Source organism: Capricornis sumatraensis, chromosome 2 (genome assembly GCF_032405125.1).
Source record: "Capricornis sumatraensis isolate serow.1 chromosome 2, serow.2, whole genome shotgun sequence".
In the NCBI taxonomy this organism is placed as follows: domain Eukaryota; kingdom Metazoa; phylum Chordata; class Mammalia; order Artiodactyla; family Bovidae; genus Capricornis; species Capricornis sumatraensis.
The window spans coordinates 118,443,589-118,456,834 of NC_091070.1; the positions used below are offsets into that span (position 1 = coordinate 118,443,589).

Consider the following 13,246-nt stretch of genomic DNA (forward strand, 5'->3'; position numbering starts at 1 on the left):
GCTTGTCTTCCTCTTACTGTGGCACTCGTCCACACCTGCAACGATCTCTTCTTTCTTCCTTGGCTTGCTTCTTGCCTGAGTTTCCCTAAACAGAAACTCCAGCCGAGCTGGGACCTGCTCCGTTTGGTGAGCTTGTGGCAGTGTCCTGCCCCTTCTGTTATTCAGGGATGCCTGCTGGTTTAGTAGAATCAAGTTATTGTTTGCTAACAGAGGGGAGCAACAGCTTTCATAAAATGAAAGTGAGATGCTTGTGGCGGTGGAGGGGAGGGTGGGGGGACCCTACGGCAAGCACACCCCATCACAGGGGGCTTTGGACTCCTCGCTGTGGAGAGGACCCCTCTCTCCAGACCTCGGCAATATTCGAAGGGAGTTGTCACGATCCCCTCCAGCTTCTCTTTTCCAGGCTCAATACCCTCAGCCCTATCTATAACTGTTTCCCATTGTAATCTCCTTCCATTGTTAATGGGCATTTCAGAAGCTGAGCATCTTTTGTTTAGGAGGCGTCATCCCTGGTGAGATATGACACTGATTATATACCTCAGAGGCATTCCCCTCCCTGACAATACCTTACTTGAGACTGCACCTCAGGCCTGAGATCAAGAGGCAGAAAGCACCACGTGAAGGAGATTCAGAAAGAGACTCAGAGAGAATATTGTAGAAAGTGAAGAGAGAGAGAGGAGGCAGACCAAGAGGAGAAGGAAGAGAGGAGGGGGATGGAGGGAAGTGGGCTGCCCTGCCCTGCGCCCCATGCTGGAATCCTGCTGCCCTGGTGCAAACACCCACTACTCTCCGCTTCACCCCTTGCCCGCCCCAGTTGTGGTGTTAGGGGAAACACACAGGCTGAAACTGCCCGCCCTGGCCAGGCACTGTGGTAACCATTCCTGTGAGTTCTTTTATGACAGGAGGTCCTGGTAAGGAACATGAAATTAACAAGCCACTTCAAATCAGAAGAATTCAGGAAAGGTCAAAAGGAGAGGAGCATCCTACCCACCTCTGAGAATCCTCTTCATTGGAATACATTTTGGCTGAGCAATGTGTGCACCACCAGGAAGGGCCCTGAGTGAGAGACACTGGCCAGAGGCAACCCGGACACTAACCCCATCACCATGAAACCCACGTGGCAGAGTGGCTCCCCTGGGTGCCCTCACCCTGCTTCTCTCACCCAGGTGCCCCTTCCCAGTAAAGTCTCTTGCTTTGTCGGAACGTGTGACTCCTCGGACAATTCATTTCTGAGTGTTAGACAACGGCTCCCTTTAGGGCCCTGGAAGACGTCCCCCTTTCCCGCAACACTGGCAAAAATCCCCCTCCTCACTGTGCAATCTCACGGTACATGAGACAATTCTGGGTCCATGGGCAAGAGTGAGGGAACTCACAGAGGAAAGGGAGACCCTGGAAACACTCACTGGAAGCCAGTCTCTCCTCCCTCCCCGGGGACCACTTCCCCTGTTTATTGTGTGCAGGGACCTCTGAGGACAGAAGCCAGGGGTCTAGTTCAGCCAGGGGATTGACCAGAGTCTTGGGGTAGAGGAATTGTTTCCGCCCGAGTCCGAAGGGGAAGCAGGACTTGAGCAACCAATTGTTTCGGTCCTGCTGTCACTTTAGTAATTGAAGTGTCAAAATCCATGACACAGAGCTTTCTACACTACAGGTTTTCAGCAACTGTGGGAGGGGGCAGGGCGTTGAGGTTGGATTCTGGACTTTACTTCATGGCAGGGCTTGTGTCAGGCTTGTGTAAGATTGCCTCAGCCGGCTGGTGAAAGCGGAGGCCTTTCTTCCCAGCAAGGTCTTGGGAAACATCACACAATCCTCTTCTTTTTCCTGTAGAGGTGGTGAGACATACGTGCCTTGTTGACATGGTCCGGGTAGTTTGAGTCCCTGGCTGAAAGCATCATTTCTCTGAGAAGCACCGCCTCGGGCTCTCCTAGCCTCACGTGGACCATCGTGCTGCCTCCTAACCTGTCTCATTTCTGCACCAAATCATCCCCACACAGCAGACTTTTCCAAAGCATGAGTGTATCATTTCCCTCCCCAGATCTCCACTGCTGCGTCTGCCCTCTGTTTTCTGGAAAGTGTAGCTCCCTGGCCTATATCTCCCTGCTCTCCTCTTCATCGCCTGCCTCCTTCTCCTCTACGTCCAGGCCTTTGCACAAGTGCCCTTTTTCTGAAGCACTTGCGCATGAGGATGCCTGCAGCCACCAGCCTTAACTCACCCCTCCAGGGGACCACCCAGGCGAATGGTAGCCCTCCCACCAAAGCCCCACAGAACTTTATCCCTCTCTGACCTTTGATTTTCTATATCAGACTCATTTAAGAGACTGTCTTGTTTGCCCTGCAGTCCTGGGAGTTCCTTAAATGACAGAGTGAAGCCTTATTTATTGCAGGGGCCCCTCAGAACCTTATACAGAGCCTGACATACAATAAGTCTGTAGTTAGTGTCTCTCGAGTGAATAAGAAGACAAGTGAATGACAAACGAATTAATCTCCATGCCCAGTTCTGGAAGCATTTCACACCGCCCAGGTCCCAGAGCATATTCTGAGCATCGTTAAGCCTCTGGGCACTGCCCGGGTCCCAGAGCATATTCTGAGCATCGTTGAGTCTCTGGGCACCGCCCACGTCCCAGAGCATATTCTGAGCATCGTTAAGCCTCTGGGCAGTGTCCTGCAGCTGGGGGTGCCCCTGTACTTCCTCACCCCTCCCAGAAAGGTATGCAGAAGTTCAGGCTTCACTGCCAAGGAGGGCAACTCCCTCTTATAGGAATCGGGGGAATGGCATCTGACAACAGGCTTTCTGTTCTTCAATCAGCGTAATGCTGGGGAAACCCCAGCATTTGTTTCTTGAAAGGACTCATTAATCATAGAGGTAGTCAGCATTTCTCACCTGGAATGTGAATCTTAACCTTGACCCTGACACTCTCATTCTTTGTCTGAGGGAAGAAGATGACTCCCCTCTACTCCATAGAACCACTTCTTTGGAATAGGAGAAGCTAATCAGTTGGAGGGGCTAAGTCACCCTTCCATCAGGTCAGCTCTTTTAACAAAATTCCACAGGGCTCTGCGAGAGCGGTTTGCTGTAACACCTTCCCGGGATCTAGGGCAGCCTGCCCCTCTCAGACCGAGCTAACAAAAAGCTAAGGCAAAAGTGGAGCCTTTGGTATCCAAGAAGCTCTGTCCCCTATTGTTTTGAGCCCAGCTGCTCTACCATCTCTGGCCTTCAGGTCGCCAGACCATCGGTACACCCCTCATGCCCAAAGCGGTCCCCACATCACCTTCTCCCCAAGACAGCCCCAACGTCACCCTCCAGCCCCACGGGGCCCTAGGACCATCATACCTTCCCTTGCTCATTCAAAGTGCTCCTGAGAGTTTATTCCATGCTGGCACCTGGGGGCAATCGCCATTGCCCCTGCCTCTAGATAAGAGGTTACAGTCCCTAGTGCACTTGCAGACATATCGGAGAGTCCTATGGGCCTGGAGGAGCAAGCCCCCGTGTGCTTGAGGAAGGGGGTGGTCAGGAAAGGGGGGGGCAGTGACACAGGCTCTAGGCCCTCATGGCCATCCAGGGACACACTAGAGACCTCAAGGCAAGGAGAGCATTCCTGGTGTAATTGTGTAGAGCATGGGGAAGGCCGGGATGTGATTTAGGGAAAATGTTTTGGGTAGCTATGTGCATAGATGGAGTTAGATTTATTCTGTGCCCCAGTGGTGTGGGAGGAAAACAGTGTTAATGCTCAGCAGGCACAAGGAGACAGATTTTGGCTGGTGTAATGGAAGACTTTCTAAGTGTCAGCACCAAAGGAGGACACTCCCTTTCCTGGAGGAGTTCGGGCAGGCTGGGGCCAACCGCTTGGCAGGGAGAGAATCACTCAAGTGCGAGAGCGGGACAGGGAGGGTTAAACCAGTAATGTTCAAACTTTTCAGGACAAACTCGTTTATTCAGGTGGAAGCTTCTAGCGTGCAGAGGATGAAGGCAGAACTGGTAAGAACTGAATAAAGCTGGGGAGGGGCTCCAGAGTCCCATTGCCTCACTGCCCTTATCTTCCACTTGGAGATGCTGTGATGATATACAGAACCGTCAATATTTTTCCCTGGTGATCAAGGCTTTGGGCACATTTTGCTGGTTTTAATCCTATGTCCTCTCCTTCCTTTCTTCACATTACCCCCCAAGAAGGGAGCGTGGAGCATGTAGAGTATTTTAGGACAGCTGTACAGTCAGTATTGGTTGAGAGCCTACTGTGTATCAGTCACTACGCCAGGTGCTGGGAATAAACTAGAAAATAAGACAGATGCCCTGACTTGCCCTCGTGGAGTTCCCAGTGCAGTGGGGAAGCAAAGTCAAGGACATACTTCTGGCACATTGCAATAGGTAACGGTGGATGAAGGGGATGGGGGGTGGGGGGGGGGGACCTACTCTATCCGAGGCCTCTAGTCTGGGCCAGTACCCAGGCTGTGGTTTTTCCTGTAGTCATGTATGGGTGTGAGAGTTGGATCATAAAGAAGACAGCACTGAAGAGTTGAGCTTTCGAGCTGTGGTGTTGGAGAAGGCTCTTGAGAGTCACTTGGACAGCAAGGAAATCAAACAAGTCAATCCTAAAAGAAATCAACCTGGAATATTCATTGGAAGGATTGAAGCTGGAGCTCCAGCTCCAATATTTTGGCCACCTGATGTGAAGACCTGACTCATTGGAAAAGACCCTGACATTGGGAAAGATGGAGGGCAGGAGGAAAATGGGGTCACAGAGGATGAGATGGTTGGTTGGCATCACCGACTCAATGGACATGAATTTGAACAAACTCTGGGAGATGGTGAAGGACAGAGAAGCCTGGCGTGCTATAGTCCATGGGGTTGCAAAGAGTCGGACGTGACTTAGGGACTGAAAAAACCTCCCAACTGCCAGGCTAGCTCTCTTTCTCCTGTACCAAGCTGCACAGCAGGGACTTGAGGGTGGCTTAGAATGGCTGTCAGGAGATGTCTCCCCACTTACAGGGTCTCCTAGGCAGGGAAGGGACTGGGACCCTCTGAACCCTGCTCCCCAAGCTCACAGCCTGGAGTGCTTCCTGGAAACACCCCCATACTCTCAGGCAGGAGCCCTGACATCCCTGTTGCCATAGCAAAGGCTCTTAAAACAGGATTTGCAAGGCCCATGGCAGGCAGGCTGCAGGGAGCTGGAATCTGAGCCTCGTTCATTGCTTTGTGCTCAGCATTGGGGAAGGAGCTGCCAAGATCCGGGCTGCAGAGAAGATGGATTCAAGGCTCTCTGCCATCTTCACCAGCCACCACTGTCTGACCCTTCTGCACCCTGTGCCTCGCTTTCTTTCCTTGTAACCCAGGGGATGGATGCTGTTCATCTTTTCCTGCCCTGTGCCCCATCCTAACCCTGCCAGAGTTCTCTCCCTGCTGAAAGCACAGGCAGGAGGACGACCCTGATCTGGGCTCTGGTGTTTGGAAGGCTTACCCCAGGCCAGAGATGACCCGGGAGAGGCTGCACTCAGGGCAAGCAGCGAGGGCAGGGGAGTCACTTGGGTGTCTCTGAAGTGAGCCCCTCTGTCTGGAGGCTGCTGAGGCAGGGAACCTGGGAGCCAGGCCAGGCTGCATTTCATAGGGGCAGTCAGGGCTTCTTCTGACCTGCGCTCTTAGCTACCAACGAGGCCCAGAGGAACTCCCGCCCCCTCCAGGAGCTCAGCTTGCCCTGGAGTCTTAGGATCAGAACCTGCAGGCCCAAGAGGCTCCCTGGACCCAGTGTCCCTCCTCACGGCAGTGGTTGGGCCTCATGGCTGCAGACCCAGGGATGGCTCTGGTTTCTTCCAGCAGACAGGCTGGGCCCTTCTCACGCTCCCATCCTCCTGGGGCCAGGGCCCTGCTCCCCACCTGTGTGCACACCTTCCCTTGTGTCCACAGGAAGGACGTTGCATCTGCTAGAGATGCCCAACACCCCCGTGGATTCAGAACTCCATCTGTCCTTGACTCCAGCGTTCCTCCGCAGACACACTCTGTCTGTGTGCGTGTCTGGAGGACTTCCAGAGGCCTAAGGTTCTGGTTCCCAGGTGGCTCAGTGGTAAAGAATCCACCTGCCAGTGCAGAAGATGTGGGTTCGACCCCTGGGTAGGCAAGATCCCCCAGAGAAGGAAATGGCAACTGGCTCTAGTATTCTTGCCTGGAAAAAGCTCATGGACAGAGGAGCCCGGCAGGCTACAGTCCATGGGGTCACAAAAGGTTGGACGTGACAGCACACAACACTCACACACTCGAGGTTCTAGTAGGAGAGAGAGGGCTGTGTGGGTGGCATTGGGCAGAGAGGGGGAGGGCTGGGACATGGCTGGAAGGCCGAGGGGAAGGCATAACACCTGTTTCTCTCTGCGGTCACAGTGGCCGACTTCACTGGGAGGTCCTGAGCTGGGGTGGGGTAAGGGGCACCTGAGCAGTGGAGTCTGGAGTCGTGGGGGAGGAGATGGCCCAGGAAATGAGCCCAAGGGACCCAGAAGAGACTCAGTCTCTCTGCTTCTCTCTTTTGTTATTACTGCATAAAGAAGTTGAGGCCCAGTTAAGGCCCAGGACCGTCTGATGCCCAGGCTTCTGGGAAGGTCAGGTTGGGAGGCGGGAGGCGGAAGAAGCACGCAGAGCACTGACTCGGAGGAAGACTTTATTTCACCCCCATCGCCCTGCCCCACAGCGAAGGCAGCCCTGAGGCCCTAGGTGGGCAGCGGCTGGCCTCCTGATCAGTGGCTGTGGCCGTGACCGCCGTGGCTGTGGCCGTGACCGCCGTGGCTGTGGCCGTGACCACCGTGGCTGTGGTCGGGGCCGCCCTGGCCAGGGCATGGGCCTGCGCCACCCTTGTCGAAGCCTGGCCCGTGCCGGTGCCCTCTTCCCGGGGGTGCGGTCTTGTGCATCTCCTCGTGGGAGGCTACCGTCAGCCTGGCCACCAGCATAATGAACTCCTCGAAGCTCAGCTGCTTGTCTTGGTTTGTGTCCAGGTCCTCCATGATCTCGTTGATGGCCTCTTCATCCTTATTCTGCTTCTGCAGGAGGGAGACACGGGCGTCAGGGCTGGGTGTGGCCAGGGCTGGGGACAGGGAGGAGCACTGCAAGTGATTCAGTGGCAGAGGCATAGGGACACTGGGCTTCTGGGCCTCAGTTTCAGCATCTATTAGACACTTCCTAATTCCTTCTGCACACAGCCCCGGCACCACGATTCTCTCCCTTATACAGGAGAGGATCCGAGGTCAAGTGACTCGCCCGAGGTCACGCAGTGAGTACAGCGATGCCTCCTCACTGGGTTCTTACAACAATTATAGAGAGACTTGGAATCTTCCTTGAGGAACACTTGAGAAAATGGTCTTGCAGAGGGTAACTAGCTTGTGCAGATTGCCAAGGCTTGGGAGTGGAAGGGAGGACACCCATGTTACAATCTGACCCAGAGCCTGGTCTTGTCCTGTTCTCACTGCTTCTGCCAGAATCGCGCCCTCCTCTCCCCTCCCTCTCCAGGCGAGTGACCCTCATTTCAGCCTGTAGGGTGGGGAAGCATCTGAGGGAAAGGAGACGGTGTGATAAGTGTGCAAGGAAGGGCATGAGGGGAGGATCCAGGCCCCCCTGGGCTCCAGCTCTGCCACCCACTGGCTGGGCACTTTTGCCGAGTCTCCTCTTGCAATGCTTCACCACGATCTCCTCTTCTGTACCTTTGCCATCGTCCTGGCAGAGTGCTCACTCCTGGGCAGCCCCCGGGCTGGGGCCTGGCTTTCCCTCCTGGCCTATCTGCTCTGTATGTGGGGGATGGTGGGATGGGGTGGAGTAGGGGTCACACAGAGGAGAACCTTGCCCACACAACCTCTTGGCTGTATCGTCTCTTGTCCCCCCTGACCCAGAGTCTGGCTTGCTGAGTTCTGCCCCTGCAGGGAGCTGTCAGCGTCCCCCCGACTCTGTCCACTGCAATTCCCCACCTTACCAAGGTGGGAAGGGGCCCCAGGCAGGGCTGGCCACCTATTTTGGGCTATCCTGCTCCAGAAATGGAACTGAGACTGGGACTTCCATGTCCCAGCCTTCTGAGCACAGCATCTATGTCCCCCAAGTCACCAAATTTGGAAAGAAAACAGAAAGATCCAGTGGAATGAATCTTCCTTTTCTTAGAGCTGCCGGACCATTTTCAGATCAGGGAAATTAACTAACATGTTATGGAGTGCTTTGTCCACACTGGTGCTGGGCTGGGTCCCTTCCCACATGCGGTTTATTTGTTTCCTACCAGAGAGCCTTTGGATTAGAAAAGTCCTCTTGGGTCTTCTAAGTTCATCTGATGCTTGCAGGCTCATTAGCTTCCTTCCAAGAGTCGTTGTCACTTGCTTCCCCTAGCCCCTTCCCAACACTCAGGTTTCAGCTCAAAGGTCACCTCCTTGGAGGGACCCTTCACGTATTTAATGAGTTGCCTCTCCTGCCCAGTCCACACTGCCCACAGCACTCTACTGGTGGTGGATCTATCTGTGTTCTTGATTGGCCAACACGTTTGCCACGTGTCTCTCCCCTCAAGACAGTGGGTCCCTGTTGGCCACTACCTGCCCTGCCTGGGACGGAACCTAGCACCCTGTACAAGCTCAGGCTGTTGGTGCCACCTACTGTGGACCACCTCTAGTGACACGGTCCAAATCCTGCTCCAAACACGGAGCCCACTGCCTTTGGAGGCTGGGTTGAGGGGCAGAAACATTTTCCTTGATGGTTGCACATTGCATCCCCATTCTCCATCCTTAGCCCAGACTGAGTCAGGTCTGCCGGGAATCCAGCCTTACCTTGAGAAAGTTTGGCAGCTCTTTTTGCACCAGCTGTTTGAATTCTTTCCGCATCAGGGTTTCCGGGTCCCTTAGCCGTATAGAGTACTGGTGGAAGATGTTGATGATGGTTTCTATGCTGGATTCCATTTGTGACAATTGGTCCGCCATTTTTCTGCCTTCTGTTTGAGCAACAGAGTTGGATGCTTAGAAGACTGTCAAGCTTCCTTTGACCCTCCTACTGTCTGCACACAGGAATGAAGAGGAAAATACAGAATGAAAAGAAATTGGGGACTGCAACTGAACTGGGAGATGACCAAGTTCCAGACATGAGAGGAATGGGTTAGACAATGTCTAGGCAATGCCCGAAAGAGAGCCTTTGAGGACAGGAGACTGCAGCAGAGCATGACCTAAGAAAAAGGGAAGGAAGCTTTAAAGCGAGCAGTCAATCAAGGAGGGCTTCCAGCTTTGAAAGGAAGATGGGTAAGGGGAGTGAAGAGTCAGTGGGCAGGCTCCGGCCCCGGGGTAGCTGGCAGCTCACTTACCCAAGCCGAGGAGCCGCACAGAAGCGTTTGACAGCAAGATGCGGGCCCAGTTTTTATACACCACTGATCGAGACACTCAGCCCTGTCGCGTGAAGATTGCTTCATAGGTGAGCCTATGTGGAAAGCCCAGGCTGGGCTGTTTCACTGCCAGGAAGGGGGCTGGGCCAGGACAGGAAGTGTTCACAGAGCTCTTTTTGACTTTTTGTGAAATTCCCCAGCCCTGGCCCGGAGCTGGTTTGGGAGGAAGCTAGTTGCTTAGTCCACTTCCCCTCCACCCCACACCCCTGTCCCCCCTGAGTGAGGTGGGAAGCAGGCTGCCTCTCTTCTGGGACCCCTCGGAAGCCACCGAGGTTGTGCTTCCCACCTGTGATAGCCAGGCACCGGTGGTGGCCTGAGGACCCCTGAGGCGGGCAACCCACTCTGGCTCCCAATGTGGCAGCCCAACAAGGATGGCTGAGCCTTCCTGCGCCTGTCTGGCCTGGCTTTTAAGAGGGCGAGGGGTCTGCCTCCACTGTTTGAACTGATGGAAAGTGCAGAGGACAGCCTGCCGCCCCGGGTTCCCTCCTCAGTTAGGGAATCTCCGTTTTAGGCCGTCGGGGCAAGGTCGCCTGGGTGCCCCTTGTGTGTGCATCCACAGCGCCCTCTGCTGCCTCTCTCAGGGCATGTTTCGCTCTGGACCAAGGATCCGAGACCCAAGCTCGCAGGAGCTAGAGACCTGGGGCCAAGCGGTGAAGCAGTAGGGGCTGAAGAGCACCCAGGGCACCGTCAGTAGTGCGACTTGTGACAGCAGACATGGGTCTCAGGGTTGGAGAGCCTAGAGAGCGGTGGGGACTGTGGCAAACGAGAGCATTCCTCACTTGAGGGGGCCGCTGTTACTCATCCTCGGGGGAAGGCAGCCGCGTGAGAGAGTGGATCGTTTAATGGACCTCCCAAAGGTTCAGGAAATCTGCTTTTTTTCTGTGAAAACTCTTGCTTATGAGACTCGCCAACTACTTTTAAAGGAAAATAAAAACGTTAACTATGGAACGTGGTATGTGCTGAACAAAGCACGGTTGCAGGCCAACGCCTGAAGTTCTTGTCTTTCAGGTCTCTCTCCTCCACTCTGCGGAGGCTCCCCGAGCCAGGGGTGTGGCCTGAATCACCTCTGCGGTTCCAGGATGGAGCAAGAGCCTGCTCGGTAGGTGCAGAATGAACAGTTGTTGGATTAATAAGTGCAGGAATGGGGAAATGAATGAGTGTGAAATGCACACAGGCCTGTTTGTTGCCCGGGGACTTTCTGCAGAGATGTTGGCTGAGACCATGCAGTGTTGGTTAGGATGGAAGTGACTGGGTGGGAGGAGAGGAGGGTCCGTGGTTGGTGGAGTGAGCAGCTGGACGGGGCATCGAAACAGAAGGGAGTCCACACTTGGGGGTCCTGCTTTGGCAGTGAGTTCCCTCGTGACAGGGGACTTCCCTGGTGACCCAGTGGCTAAGTCTCCATGCTCCCAATGCAGGGGGCCTGGGTTTGGTCCCTAGTCAGGGAACTAGATCCCACATGCCACAGCTAAGAGTTCTCACGCCACAGCTAAAAGACACTACATGCCCCAGTGAAGATCGAAGATCTCATAACTCAGAGCCTGTGCAGCCAAAAGAAAAAGAAAAAAAAAAGGCCTTGGTTGGCAGACCTCATGGTCCCAGGCTAACCCAGGCCTGGGTGAGGCCGAGGCTGACTTGTAGAAGCTGTGACCTGGGCAGGCTATTTCTGGCTTGGTCAATAAGTGCCCAGATCCCACCCAGCCTCCTCACTGCCAACCAAGGCCAGAGGTTGGAAGGAAAGGGTGGTGGGAAGTGGGGTCTTCTAGAGAGACATTCAGAGCTGCCTGAGTGGGCATGAATTGGGATAGTTTTCCTGGTTCTGGACAGTGGGCATGGCTTCCTCAGCTGTGTTAAAAACACACGCAAACAAGTGAGCAGGCAGACGCTCTGCAGCTCGAGACCTATCAGTGAGCTTGGTCCCCTGAGGCCACGGCCAAGAGGGGTCAGTGTCTCTCCCCACTCTGCAGGGTTCCCAAGTCTCAATCCTTGCCCCTGACTCCCTCTTGCTGTCTTCACTCATAATCTCTGTGATTTCTGGGGAATTTTCTTTCCCCATTTTCTGTTCCCCGGCTCCCATTTTTCCAGTCCTTCTCCTCTCCTATCTCTTGCGGAACCTGGTTTTTGTTCTCAGTGTGTCGCTGAAGTTGCAGAGCCTTCCAGAAATTCCTGATGAATATCTCAGTGTGTCCCTGTTGACTTCCTCTGCCTCGCGGGAATCCCCCTGAAACAGGAAATAAAGGGCTGTCACATTATCACCACGTTGGCGTTCTAATGGCTGGCCTTGGGGTCCCTCTCCCTCACTAGCTTATTAACTCCTTTTACTCATCCCTGGGTGATTAACGTCATCGGAGAGGCATCTGATAAACGGCTGCAGAGTAATATGTGACTGACGGCTTTGCTAGAAACTACCCTGAGAAGATGATCATTTCCTGTAATTAAGAAGTTGTGCAGCTCGGGAAAATGCAGAGAAGGAAAGTAAGGAAGTGGGGAGGGGTGAAGGAGACATGGCGACGAGGGAGACTCCGCGGGTGGACGGTAGCCTGGGATGATCAGAGTTCGTGCTGCCCCCTTTTGGCCTACCTGTGTCAGCACAGTCTGCTGCGTTCCTTGGGCGCTGATTCTTAACCTTGCGGTTTTCAAGGCCCTTTCACACGACAAATTATTGAGTATCTAATAGGTTTTGATTATATGGGTTACATCTACTATTATATACAATATTATACAATTTAAAATACTTACTAATTCACTTAAAATAGTATCAGTACACCCATTATCTATTAACACATTTTTAAAGTAAGAAATAATATATTTTCAAAAAAAGCCTAGTGAGAAAAATGATATCATTTGTTACATTTTTTGCACACCTCTTTAATGTATGGCTTCTATGAAGACAAATGGACTTTCCTACTTCTGTAATCAGTGTGTTGTATGTGTTTTTTCTTTTTCTTTTCTTTTTTAAACTTTATTTTTAATTGAAGGATAGTTGCTTTACGATATTGTACTGGTTTCTGCCATATATCAACATGAATTAGCCATAGGTGTACATATGTCCCCTCTGTCTCGAACCTCCCTCCCTCCTGCCTCCCCATCCCAGGCCTCTAGGTTGTTACAGAGCCCTGGTTTGGGTTCCCTGAGTCATACAGCAAATGCCCATGGGCTATCTATTTTATGTATGGTGGTGTCTATGCTTCCACGTTTCTCTCTCCATCCGCCCCACCCTCTCCTCCCTCCCCACCCCACCCCACGTCCATAGGTCTGCTCTCTGTGTCTGCGTCTCCATTGCTGCCCCTCAATTAGGCTCATCAGCACCGTCTTTCTAGATTCCATATGTATGTGTTAATATGCGATATTTGTTTTTTGTTTGAAGATTTGAAGACAATCGAGCCTCACACAGATAAGTAGTTGGAAAGAGGAGAACATATTAATAGTCTTTAAAAGTTGTTGTTGAAATGGCAAACCACTCCAGTCGTCTTGCCTGGAAAATCCCATGGACAGAAGAGCCTGGCGGGCTGTAGTCCACAGGGTCACAAAGAGTCAGATATGACAGCCTACACTCATATAAATAATTACAATAAAGTTTGTTGTGAATATTCTTCTTTGATAATTCACCAAAACTCAACAAGCAAACGTTTTGAAAGGGTTATCCTAGAATCTCAGACCATATTAATCAATTCTTTGTTACATTAGAATTTGTTGGTCTATCACAAAATATAAATATGTCTCATGATTCTGTAACTTAATATACTGGTCATTTGGAAAAGACTGACTTACTGGGTTATCCACATCTTCCAAATGCTGGCACATTTCATTATCTAATATATATATACACATATGTAAAAATCACCTTTATTGATATCACCACTGATCTCATCAAGAAAATC

General features: G+C 52.6%; 1 protein-coding gene across 2 annotated transcripts; it reads right to left on the reverse strand.

Moving 5' to 3' along the window:
• Window positions 1–6,630: 6,630 nt before the first annotated feature.
• Window positions 6,631–9,408, reverse strand: S100A9 (S100 calcium binding protein A9). 2 transcript variants are annotated; one of them, XM_068965622.1, is made up of 3 exons: window positions 9,291–9,408; window positions 8,767–8,990; window positions 6,631–7,011 (listed from the first exon to the last, which is right to left on the reverse strand). In XM_068965622.1, exons 2-3 carry the CDS (start codon window positions 8,914–8,916, stop codon window positions 6,712–6,714), a joined length of 450 nt encoding a protein of 149 aa, XP_068821723.1. In that variant the 5' UTR covers window positions 8,917–8,990; window positions 9,291–9,408; the 3' UTR covers window positions 6,631–6,711. The 2 variants fall into 2 exon arrangements, with proteins under 2 accessions (XP_068821723.1, XP_068821724.1); XM_068965623.1 differs by having other exon boundaries at window positions 8,767–8,927; window positions 9,291–9,380.
• Window positions 9,409–13,246: the final 3,838 nt, after the last annotated feature.